Source organism: Ambystoma mexicanum, chromosome 11 (assembly GCF_040938575.1).
Source record: "Ambystoma mexicanum isolate Mex_15411 chromosome 11, UKY_AmexF1_1, whole genome shotgun sequence".
Classification (NCBI taxonomy): domain Eukaryota; kingdom Metazoa; phylum Chordata; class Amphibia; order Caudata; family Ambystomatidae; genus Ambystoma; species Ambystoma mexicanum.
The window spans coordinates 1,411,171,859-1,411,184,503 of NC_090934.1; the positions used below are offsets into that span (position 1 = coordinate 1,411,171,859).

The 12,645-nt window shown below is 45.1% G+C and overlaps 1 protein-coding gene across 1 annotated transcript in view; it reads right to left on the reverse strand.

Moving 5' to 3' along the window:
- Nucleotides 1-3,362: 3,362 nt before the first annotated feature.
- Nucleotides 3,363-12,645, reverse strand: part of PGPEP1L (pyroglutamyl-peptidase I like) — a 120,037-nt gene continuing 110,754 nt past the window's right edge. The window contains 1 exon segment of the mRNA XM_069625430.1: nucleotides 3,363-3,608. Within this exon segment, the coding sequence (XP_069481531.1) occupies nucleotides 3,419-3,608 (190 nt within the window). The 3' untranslated portion in view covers nucleotides 3,363-3,418.

The window sequence follows — 12,645 nt, forward strand, 5'->3', positions numbered from 1 at the left end:
GGAATGGGAGTGATTGAAAGGGTAGAGCGGAAACAGGAGACCAGTCTTTCTCACAGCAGCCCATAAGTGGGTGTTTTCAGACATAAAGGAGAGAGTTAACTGCTTGTAACATTGAAGCTGCGCTAGAATAGTCTCATTAAAATGCCCCCACGCAAATAAGTTTGCTCCTCCCCAACACACATGACGTTAGCACCTTTCCCAACATTTGAAAAGTTAGCCCCCCTAAAATGTAGGTTTTGTTGCGCCCCTGAACACAAGCACACACACCATTCACCATATTTACACACGCACACCCAGCCATCCATATATTTAAGAGTGCACTCTTTCACCATACAGGCACACCCAGCAGCCACCCATACATTTAAGTGTGCACCCTTTCACCATACAGGCACACCCAGGCAGCCACCCATACATTAAGTGTGCATCCTTTCACCATACACGCAAACCCAGCCACCCATACATTTGTGTGCACCCTTTCACCATACCCTCACACAGACAGTCACCTATACATTTAAGTGTGGACACTTTCACCATACAGGCACACCCAAGCAGCCACCCATACATTTAATTGTGCATCCTTTCACCGTACACGCACACATGCACACCCAGCCACCCATACATTTGTGTGCACTCTTTCACCATACACTTACACCCGGACAAGCCATGGGTTGAGGGGAGCCATAATACTTCAAAAATACATTGGGCCTCATTAGGAACCTGGCGGTGACGGTATGAATGGTATCGGTAAGGCACCGGCACTGTTCATACCATCCCGCCGCATTACGAGTTCTGTTTGCGGGTTCCCGACATCCCGCCAGGTCTTAACTGGCGGGCGGTGCGGCACCCGCAAGCATAACTCATAATTGCGCCGGCACCGTTATCAACGGTGCCCGCGCAACCATGTTGGGCAGAATGAGGATCGGGAGCCTGGAAATACCGCCACCCGGGAATGGGCAATTATCGGCTAATTCATCTCGTAATGGGCCGGTATTGCCCAATCGCGGGAGGCGGTGCCGGTAGCAAGCATGGCGGTAGCCGTGCCTGCCATACAGGCACGGCTACTGCCATGCTCGTAATAAAGCCCATTGTTTCTTTTTGAAGTCACTCTGACTTCCTAAACAAATTATTTCCGTTAAGGACTGAACCATAACGGAAATAATGTCTTTATGAAGGCAGAGTGACTTTTTTTTATTTTTGAAGTCATAGGGTTCCCCCACCCAATGACATGGAGGCCTCCAGCCTAGGTCTTCATGTCATGGGGTGGGGGTAGCCACCAGGCTTTTTGTATTCACTCTGCCTTCATAAAGAAATGATTTCTGTTACATAAATCATTTCTTTAGAAATGCAGAGTGAATTCAAAAAGAAAATGAAAAAAAAAAGATTTTTTTTTTTACTCCAAGTGGGGGCCCGTTCCAGAACATGTGGGGTGTGCGGGGGCCCCTGTTACGCCAGTGAGGTGAGTGTGATGGAAGTCTGATGTCATGAGTATTCTGCTGAATGGAACCTTGAGTTGATGTGATCACGTGTTCTGTGTCAGTGAACACCTGGCTGGAAGATGAATGGATGTCCTACTTGTTGGATAACTGTTCCCTTGCTTGTTTCTTCCATACTAGGCCACCTTGATGACACTACACTGTAGTGGCTACTGACTCTCCATTGTGCGACCAGAAAACACAAGCTCTTTGAACGTCGAGTTGCTCCACTGCTTAGTATCAGGGGACATTTCAGATGACAGTGAAAACTTGTAAACATTTACCTTGGCACTAGTGGACGGAGGCGCACTGTGCACTACCATCATCGCCATTTCTTTATTTGGGCACAAGAAAGGTTATCATCATCAAACACTATAAATGACATCACACAAAGATCCTACTATTATTTTAGTGTCATAAATGCAGCAATAATGACGCAGCTGCAAGTTTACCAAATAATCTCTAAACTACAATACCTGATAAACAACGATTCATTATAAGCAATAGAGTCACAACGAGCACATTTCTCAATTATTGATGCCCCTCCTATTGCCTGTTTGGGCCTTCATCATACAGTAGGGTAGGGGACACTACTAGTACGACCTGCGGTCATTAGTAGAGCACGAAAGCAGCATTAAAATGCGCTGCGGCTGATTATTCGGGACTATTCTCCAGGCTAAAAGACTATCCTAAACAGTAGATGAGTAAAGACAATGCTATTGTGGCCCACACATTTTCTAATTCTTTTATCATCCTCTTTTTATTAGAATTTTGAAAGAATCCATCTTCCAGAATAACAGTCTGGGTATACACGCAACAGTCTTAGATGATAATAATAGCAATACCTGGGTAATACATGTATTGTTTGCACCCAGAGGTTTCTAAGCGCGAACCCGGGGATCAAACCTGTGTTGCTCCGTGTCGTCTTGCTTCCAAGACGGAGCGCGTTGCCCCTGAGCTATCCTCCCAATTGCAGCCGTTATTTTTTTGAATGTTTAAGGGCAGCCTCTTGATCTGCATAACCTCTCTACCACATGTTTTGATTGTTCGTAATGCCTCCTTTAGGTACTGCCCAGGACACTGGTGAATCAGTGGCCGACTTAAGATAAAACAAAGCAGGTCTACGTGCTCAAAAGCATGAAGGTTCTAGGATGGGTATAAGAATTGTCTTTCTAAGAAGAACATGTTTAGGACAAAACTAAGCGAAGCATTGTCTCTCCCGGGTCCACATAAAAGGGCCCACATTGAGAAAATCATATTTACTATTCCGAAGCATCAAGCTTTGACCTGCTGGAAGTTAGCTAAATCAGACATGTGGAATATGATGAGTCAGCAGAATTGCAAGGGCTTGATCCTAAGCCAAGATATCTGTCAGGACCTGCTCAGTCAATGAATAGTGTGCAAGGATTGCTCAGCGCATCTAATGCATTTGCTGGATTACTCTCATTGCGGACTAAGAAGGCTGCGGCGGAGGAGAGGAAGGATGCGCTTCAGGAACGCACCCTGGATCTTTTGTAAATGTGCCACCTCCTCAAACCCCAGGAATTCGGCACCCTAGAGTGTGATCACTCAAGGTTCGCCCTGGTATATCCACATAACCACATCAATGGATTGGTAACCAAGGAAGGTACAGATACCTAGGATTAGATTGCGCCCTAGCCAGACTGAGCGGAGCAAGTGCTTTTCCCCAGCAATTATCCGTAAATATGACGCCATGCAGGTGGTATTCTTCAGAAGCCATATGAGCTAGGTTTCTTACTCTGGACCACCAGAACCATTCATTTAGAGAGGTTTACTAGCACCTGTCTTTTGTGCATAGCTAGCACGCCTATTGAATAACATCTGTTCAGCTTTGGCTCTACCTGCAAGGAGACCCTCATCAGTGCAATATATTTCTCACAGCACGTTTTATTTACTTGTACTGGTCTAACATGACATTGTTTCCATTAGGCTTTGGAGCCTGTACAGCTGGCGTCTGTGATTCTGCACTGGTCCAGCATCTCACGGATGATTCTGTGGAGGACCTTTGCCAGACTCTCTGCTGTGAGGGACTCTGTTGCGGGTGGCACGTGTATGAGGGCTGCCTTCCCGTTTCCATAATACAGAGAGCAGTAATAGGCATAGTCACAGACATACCTGCAACAGTAACAACACAGATTATAAGAAAAAGCACTTTTTTATGGCCTTTCATTTATTTAATTATTTATTTAACAATTGTAGAGCACGCCAAACCCGTGGGGATCTGGGCGCTGGAGAGCAGGTAATACACAATACAAGAGTTACCACAGGGAACAATGGAAGACATAGGCTTGACATATATCAGATTAAACATATTTGCAGTCATGAGATATTTACAGATACATTGATCCCATAAGTATAAACAGATACAGTAATAATCAATAATATTTAAATGTAGAGTCTTATACGCATAAGTAATTTACAGATGTAGTAAACAGATGTATTTACAGAAGCAGTAATATTGTATAATGATGATACTGTAAGCATTGAGGCAATGTTTGACGAGTACTCTCACTGAAGGAGGGCTACAGATTGCATGTGAAGAACCAGGCCTTAAGTTTTCTGTGAAATCTGCGTGGGAAGGGTCGGCTCTGATGTCTAGAGGTAGGGCGTTCTAGCCATTGGCTGCCACAACTGGGAAGCTGCATACCCAGCCTTGGTTCTTTTGAATTTAGGAACTGAGGCGGAGCGGGTGGGCTTGGTGGTTTGTGTTGGAATGAGCAGGTTTGTGAGATAATTGGGAGCTATATTGAGGCATTTGTGGGTGATTGCCATTGTTTTGAATTTGATACGGTCCTGAACCAGTAGCCAGTGCACTTTGCATCTGATTTCAGAGATATGTTCTCTTCTTGGTATGTTTAGGGCCGCCCGTAAGGCGTTGTTTTGAGTGACCTGTAGTTTTTTGATACTGCTAGTCGTTGTGTTAGCCAGGAGGATATTACAATAGTCGAGTTTCGACAGAATGAGGGCTTTTGCTAAGGTTAGGCAACTTTCTGCTGATAAGTAGAGTCTGCAAGCATTGATGAGTTTGGCAGTGTAGGCTGCTGATGAGATTGTAGAGTTGACTTGTCTGAAGAAGGTTAAGGAGGAGTCCAAATACACGTTTTAACTTCTTTAGAGGCAGTGATGGTATTCCCATCAATTATGAAGTGTTTGTATTTGGGGTCAGGTTTTTTGAGGTGTGTTTGGGTACCGACCAGAAGTAGCTCCATTTTGTCTTTGTTTAGATAAAGTTTATGGTGGGCCATCCAGGATTGGATCATGTGGTAAATGTTGTTGAGGGTGGAAGAGTCTCAATCGTAGTCTCTGGTTAGGTGGATGAGTATTTGCGTATCGTTGCATAGTTTGTATAGGACACTGCGTTCATCAAGGTGGTCAAATAGCGGCTTGGTAAATATACTGTAGAGCGTTGGTGACATGCATGATCCTTGAGGTACCCCACAAGGAACAGGGGCAGGGGAGGTGTTAGCTAGGTTGGAAAAAACTCTCATAGTGCGCTCAGAGAGGAACGATTTTATCCATGCGATGGCTTTGGGTGAGAATTGGGCCGCGCTGTCCAGGTGGTGGCATAGTATTTTGTGATTTCTTAAGTCAAATGCTGCAGAAACGTCTAGGAGGAGTAATATGGCTAAGTTTCCGTTGTTAATTATGGTGTCCATTTGGTTTTTTAGGTCGAGGAGTGCAGTTTCCGTGCCGTGTCTAGGTCTGAAGTCCAATTGGCGTAGGCCCAAGAGATTGCTAGTTTCCAGATGTTCCTGTATCTGGAGGTAGGTGGCGCGGTCAGGAATTTTCAGGAGGATGGCGACTGTCATAATGGGACGCTAATTAGTAGGGTTGCTGGGGTAAGGGATGTTTTTTTTAGGAGTGGGAGGACCCACGCTTCTTTCAAATCATTAGGGACTGTACCTTGTGAGAAGGAGTTATTGATGAGAGAGGTGAAAACTGGGGAGAGTTCTCTAACACAGTTTTTGATGACTGGGGCAGGGCATATGTCGCCTTGACATCTGGATGGTTTTAAACTGGTGATGATTTTGATGACCTCGGTTGTGGAGACTGGCCTGAATTCGAATTGGGGGATATATGATTTCTAGTAGTTGGCGGGTCAGTGTTTATGACTGGCATAGTTACCTTGTCTTTTTTGTTAGCAATTTTGTTTCGGAGCATTGCTATTTTGTCCAGAAGTGCATGCTGTATGCTAGCACACCATGTTTCGTCTTTCTGGCAATTGTAAGGTGGGCTAGTGTGAGACTCTAGTTCCCTCAGGATGGTGAATAGTTCCTTACTGCCAGATTTGGCATTTGCTATGCGCTCGCTGTTCGCAGCGTTTTTAGCTAGCAATATAGCTTGTTTGTATTCTTTGGCGGATGAGATAAATAGGTCCCTGTTATTTTTCGAGGTGAGGCTTTCCAGAGCGATTCAGCAGCACGTTTATTAGAGCTAAGATTCTTGAAGTCAGGTGTGAACCAGGAGTTCAGGTGAGCTGTCTGTTTTGGATTGCAGTGTTTGAGTGGGGCAATTTTGTCGATGGCTTGGAGGATAATGGTGTTGTAGAGATCTACCATGGCTGATGGGTTGGCCAGTGGGTAGGTACCTGCAGTGATAGGGCCTAATAATGGGAGCGGGTTTGTGCGTTTGATGTGACGCATGCTTCTTACAAGGGTAGCTGGGGTTAAGTGTGGAGCAGTTTTAGGTTGGGTTTGCTAGGGATAGGGAATGTGATGATGTTATGGTCTGACCAGGGGCAAGGGGAATTGGCTGTAATGCTGGTTGACACATTTAGGTCGGCAAGCCAGTCTAAGTTGCAGCCTTTGTCATGGGTAGCTTGTTCAATGCGTTGAGTAAGTCCTAGAGCGGCCATTGTGTTTTGAATGGTTGTGGCATTAGGATCTAGGCTGTCATAAAGGCCAAGGTTGAAATCGCCTAGAATGATGATTCGTGTGGATGGTTTATTGTTTTTTGAGAGAAGTAGGGTTATATCCTCGTCAAAGAATTGTAGTGGGTCTGGTGGTCTGTATATGATGTGCATGGTGGTGGTTGCAGTGTTAGGGTAGGATAGTTTGATTGAGAGAAGTTCCCCAGAGGGGAAAGCTTGGTTGGGTGATTCTATGATGTATAGGTTAGATTTAGCGATCAGGGCATCGCGACCTCCATTGGCGGAGGTTCTATCTTTTCTGAATATTGTGAATCCTTCAGGTATGGCTAACAATAGTGCAGAGCCTGCTGTGGCGTGCAGCCAGGTTTCTGTGACCGCTAGGAGGTCAAGTTGGTTCGTGGTTATGAGGTCCGATATGTCAAGGGCGAGTGCTAGAAGTGATCTAGCGTTGATGATGCCGCCCTTGATAGTAGTTTCATTGATGGTGGTAATCTAAATGTCTTTTGGGGTGTTGTGTGCTGGGGAGAGAATAGTACAGCTTAGTGCATCATTTGGCTCAGTAGGATTGCTAAGCATTGGAGTGATGTCGGTGAGGCAGGGTATAAACCTGGGCTCAGATGCCGTAGTATGTTGTTTGTCCCATCTGCCGGGTCTGGGCTGCACATTTGCTTGAGCGGGGGCCAAGAGCAAATGGTCATGCTTAGCAGGGTTAGGCAGGAGGTGTGATTCTGGAGGGCTGGGAGGTGCATTAGGTAGATTAGGGGTTAAGGGCAATTGGTCACACTTAGTAGGGTTGGGAAACCCAGTTGATTCAGTGGGGTTAGGTCTGATTGACTGAGTGGGGACAGGTGCAGTTGACTAAGCAGGGTTAGGCACACTCTATTCAATATGGCTAGTTGCAATTAGTTTTGCATGGCTTGGTGCGTTCAGTTTGACATGGCTAGATGTCAAACTGTCTTGCTATATGCTTATGCCTTATCCAACACATTTTTGTTTCTGTAATGTTACTGCAAAAGCCCTCGTAATAACATTTTGGCATCACCAAAAGAGACAACCTTTTACTTTTAAGATGCTTCTGTTTCTTACATGCACTTGCGCATTCCCAATGTCAGGGGGCCTAGTAAGATCGTTGTTTTGTTCTCCCCTGTTCCCCTCCCTTGCCTTGAGAGCGATATAAATAAAATATCAATATCAATATATGATTGCAGAAAATGGGGCGCAATCAAGATAGCCTACGCGCAATGCCATTCTCCTGAGTGTACCTCTTCCTGCTATGCTTAGTCTCTATTTTCCCAGGCTTTTGGAATTCTATAATATTGGGTTTAAGGATGCCACCATACTTTGACATCACGCACAGGGTTAATTTCTTCAGCCTGAGTGGCTCCATTTCTTCTTTCAACCCAAGCGTGGCTTCCGGGCCAGTGGTGTGCCTGTGGGCGGTGACCAGTCCCTCAGGCCATAGTCCCACATCCCGGTGTGCCACCGCTGCAGTCCACTAGGCAAGGCATTTTTAGGAGGCGAGAATTAAACTTTGAGGGGAGTGAGCATGCTGCTTAGGTTGTCTCCGCCCATAAAGAAAACACGTGACTCTTCCATCATGCACAGTGGGCAATGCGTGCATCACATTTGAAGCTGGAAGTCAGGAGCTGAGTGAAAGCGTGCATAGCAGAGGGGCAGAAGGCAGGAGCTGGATTGAACAGCTTGTATCAGGGAGGACTTAGTAGATTGTGCTAGTACTATAGAGAGGAGTCAGAACGGTAGGGTTATGAGAGGACAAAAGCATCATAGTAAGTTTCAAAAGGGTAATTTATGGACAACACATTAAAAAAAAAGTGTTTCAGTGTATAACGTGTGTGTTCTAGAACTTGAATGAGCGTGTGTGTGCAGGCATGGGTGAGTCTGTTCCAGGTCTGTATCTGGGAGTATGTGTCTGGGGGAGTGACATGTGTGGGCGTGTTTGGTGGAAGACCACTGTGGCACCATAATGTGCTCTACAGTGCTTGCTGCCTGGCCGGAAGACCACTGTGGCACCATAATGTGCTCTACAGTGCTTGCTGCCTGGCCGGAAGATGATGTGGCCACCATTGGGAAAGAGTTTCAGGAGCATAGATATATGGCTGAAGGCAGCATTAGAAAGTATTTTGGAGGACAATGCTCAGATATATTCTGATCAAAGGCATCACGAGGATGGATGTGCTTCGTAGTGGCAGTCCTGGCATAGAGTTTGGATACTATTAAGGAATTATTTTACAGAGGCAATGCTGACATATATGTGGCCACGGGAAGCATGAAGAAGTGTTGAAATTCTGGCATTTTTTGTGGACACAAGCATGATGAACCTGTGCATGGCAATTCTGGCATAAATTGTGAGCACAGGCAGCTTGAAAATGATGCACAATCCTAATGTGTACTGTTGGTGATCTGTCATCCAGCTATTTGATTGTTTCAAGTCTAACCGTTGTGGCCAACCAGAAGAATGACTTGGACTACCATGGGTCATGATATATAATGATTTATTCAAAATAAAAGAAAAATGCCTAACTGGCCCTGAGGGAGATTCCCTGCCTTCTAAAACAAAAACACAGGGTTCTCCGCATGGCACAAACTAAAGAGTTCTTGGCCCAAATTCCTACTCACTAACTGGTCCTACCACTTTAAAAAACCTAACTAAAAAGAGAAGGATGTTTGCACACAGCCTTGGCATGGGCTTCTGCCTGGGCCGGTTTTAAGAAGACTTATTTTCAGTCTCACAGTTCCATTCAAAAGTCATTACACAGTGCACAGTCCTTGTGTGTAGTTTGTCGATTTAAAATGATAAAGCTCTTCTAGACAGTTCTCCCTTCCCCCTCTCTGGGAGATGACACATTCCTTTTTTCTCTATATAGCTCCAATGTATACCACTGGTTAAAGCCCTCCAGGATCTCTTCAGTTCCTCCCAGCAGTAAAATATTTCTAGGAATTTCTAGGAATAATATATATATATTTTCCAGTATTTCACCTTTGTGGCACTGGAACTCCCCAAAGTCTTGATTATTGGTTTTCAATCCAATGATTCTTATGCTTTTGTTGGCTTCCCCAGCCTTGATGTGTAGTGTGGACACTGCCAGCAGTGTCACGTGGATATCCCTTTTCCTCACCTAGCGACACAGCTGGGTGTTCCTTCCGTTTGAGGTCGGAGGGATGCTACCAGAGGCCCAAGCATCTTGCAGAGTGTGTAGAGAGAGAGAGACTCTGAGAGACTCTGTGTGCCCGATTGGAAGAAGAAACTCTGAAGAGAAGGTGATGTGCAGTGTGGCTCCTGCCAGCAGTGTCACACGGCTATCCCTCAGCTGACCTGCTGGGTGTTCCAGGAGAAGAACGGGGAAGAGCGGAGGCGGTTGGACGAAAACTGAGAGATGGTCGAAGGCTGGCGGGGCTCCATACCTTATTAACTTAAATAAATCCTATATGTATATCCTTACTATCAATATGGCGACAAAGGGTCCAGAACCTTCTGAGCCCAGCAGCCACCTCTGTTAGTGCTTCATCATATGCTGGCAACAGTGAGCAGAACTGTAAGCGAAAATGTTCGTCCCCCAGTGCTCATTAAAGCATTTTAATTGAGCGAGCCGCAGTGCGACCTCTCCCTCTTTGGACGGAGATGGCCCGAGCTCTGGCACGCTGCAGAGCTCAGGATTAATTACTGTATTACTCTGCAAATACGGGCAATGGACTAGAGAGCAGTGGAACAGCTACTACGCCCGCCCAATAATTATCTCACCAGCCAGCATAAAGATTCTTTATCATTACATACTGGGGCAATACAGATCATTGGACTACAATCCTGTTCATCAACCAGCATTCTACCAGCCAGCCTCAATATATTAATCATACTGTGACTACAAATACAACTACTTATCACTGCATCACCACGCAATCACCTTTCTTGTGATCCACCTGCACCATCTCTCACCATGACAATGGCGTTCGGTAGTGTTCCCCTACCGGCATTCTACCTGCCAGAAACAGGCGAACCCACAATACCCTGGAAGAGATGATAAAGTCATTTGAACATTATGCCAGTGTAATATGTGGGACCACCTACAACCAAACTCAGCACTTTGGTATAAAACTAAAAAGTATATATAGTAAAAGGAAAGTGGTGCCCGCTTCTGCTATTTTTTTCATCAACTACAGCTTTGACAGAAGGAAATCTCTTTTATGGCATTGCCTGGGCACTGCAGGACAGGAGGAATTTGAGGGCTTGCCAGATTTTCCAGAAAATGAGTGTGAAGATCTAAATGAATACGAAAAAAGCAATCAAAAAGACGAGTAAACACTACAAAAGGAATTTAAGCACAATAATAGAACATTACAAATTTGGGAAAGAATACAAGAAGGCGAAAGTGTGGAACAATACATTACAAGCCTGAAGAAGTGGGGCAGACATGCAATTTTAATAACCATCTGGACAAACGCCTCAGATATCAATTCATGCTGCAGTGCAACAGTGCAAAAGTCAGGAAAAAACTTTGGTCGGAAGATGACCCCATCCATCAGATACGGTCGTGAGAGTAGCCAAAGAGGTGGAGCACACAGAAAAATGTGTTGAAGTCCTCGAAAACAGAATAAACGACACAAATTTAAAGGCATAGGTTGTACCGCAACTGGCAACCATACCCAAAGTGAATGATGCTATCTCGACTGTTAACGAGAATGCATACATGAAGAAGAAGACAGGAGAGAGAGAATGCAGAAATCTACATGGAAAGATGACAAAAGAGGTAGAATGACCTTTTCGCACAAGGAGAAGAGGCAGCCCAAGACAGATCAGCCCAAGGAGATGTTGCAGGTGTGATAGCGCAGACTATTGGGCAGACAACCCAGAATTTCCTACCCTGAAAATCATTTGTCGAATATGTACGGTCAAAGGTCACCTTGCAAGGTGTTGCAGAAGCAGGAGAGCTTCTACCAATTGGATCGGTAGCGACCACAGTGAAGAAGAGGGCGATGAATGCATATTGATGGTAGTAGATGAAGACAAAATAGATAGTCCAAAAGCTGCAGTATTTGTTGATGGTGTTTTAATGTCCATGATGATTGATTCAAGTGCCAAATATACTCTCCTGCGTTAGAACGAATGAGAAAGTCTAGGATATGATTACCTAAATGAGGTTGATATTAATCCCATAGCATATGGAGGAGCGAGAATTGAGTTATTTGGGTGGTTCTGGGCCACTCTCAAATTCAAAGGTAGAGAAGCCAAAGTGAAAGTCTACGTAAAGGCACAACTGCCTTATTGAGTTGGACCCACCAAAGAAAGCTTAAAGTGAAACTAGATCCCAATGCAGAAGAGGCGGTGCTGGCCATTGAAAATGCTAACAATGGAGAGAAAGTAACAGATGAAATATTCCAAGATAAGATAGGCTGTTTACGTGGATTTGTACATAAGATAAAAATGAAGGACAACTGAATGCCAGGTTGCACAGAATGTACGCAGTATCCCTTTGTCAATGAGAGAAGAAGTCAAACGAGAACTGAAGAAACTAGAGGATCAAGACATTAATCATAGAGAGCATAGATGCAGCGGAATGGGCATAGTCATGTTAAGGAAAAGTACTGGAATGCTCAGGATCTGTGTGGACATGAGAGAACTCAATAAATGTGTAGTGACAGAGAGGCACCCATTGCCCAACATTCAAGAGATCCTATCGCCCATAGGTCCTGCAAAATACTTCTGGACCTTGGATCTCACTTCTGCCTACCATCAAGTGAGATTACGTAATGAGTCCAAGGATTTAACAGCCTTCATGACTTCTGAGGGGCTATTTCAGTACAAATGGATGCCATTCGGCCTGGTGTCAGCAGCCTCAGTTTCAGTCGGAATCAGTCAGATTAAGAACAAAGGAGCACGTTATGCTACTGGTATGCGGAGGAATGATGTTCTCCCTGCTGCAGGGGATATGGTAAGAATCACATTTCCCCCCACCCTCAGAGATGGGTGTTGTAGGTGGTCCAAGCCTAACAAGGTGAGAGAGGTTTTTAAACATGCAGTCAAATTGGGTGACGGGAGAGTATGGCATATGGAGAGTGTGTCTCTTGTGAGGAGAGTGGAGAGAGTGTCATTGGGAGGAATGAGAGAGCAAATAAAAGCTGGTGAGAGTACAAGGATGAGAATGTTGTGGTTTTGTGATGGCGAATTTTCCTTACCTAGCCATACAGCTGGGAGTTCCTTCCGTTGGAGGTCGGGGGGATGCTACCAGAGGCCCAAGCATCTTGCAGAGTATGGGCCTCATTACGAGT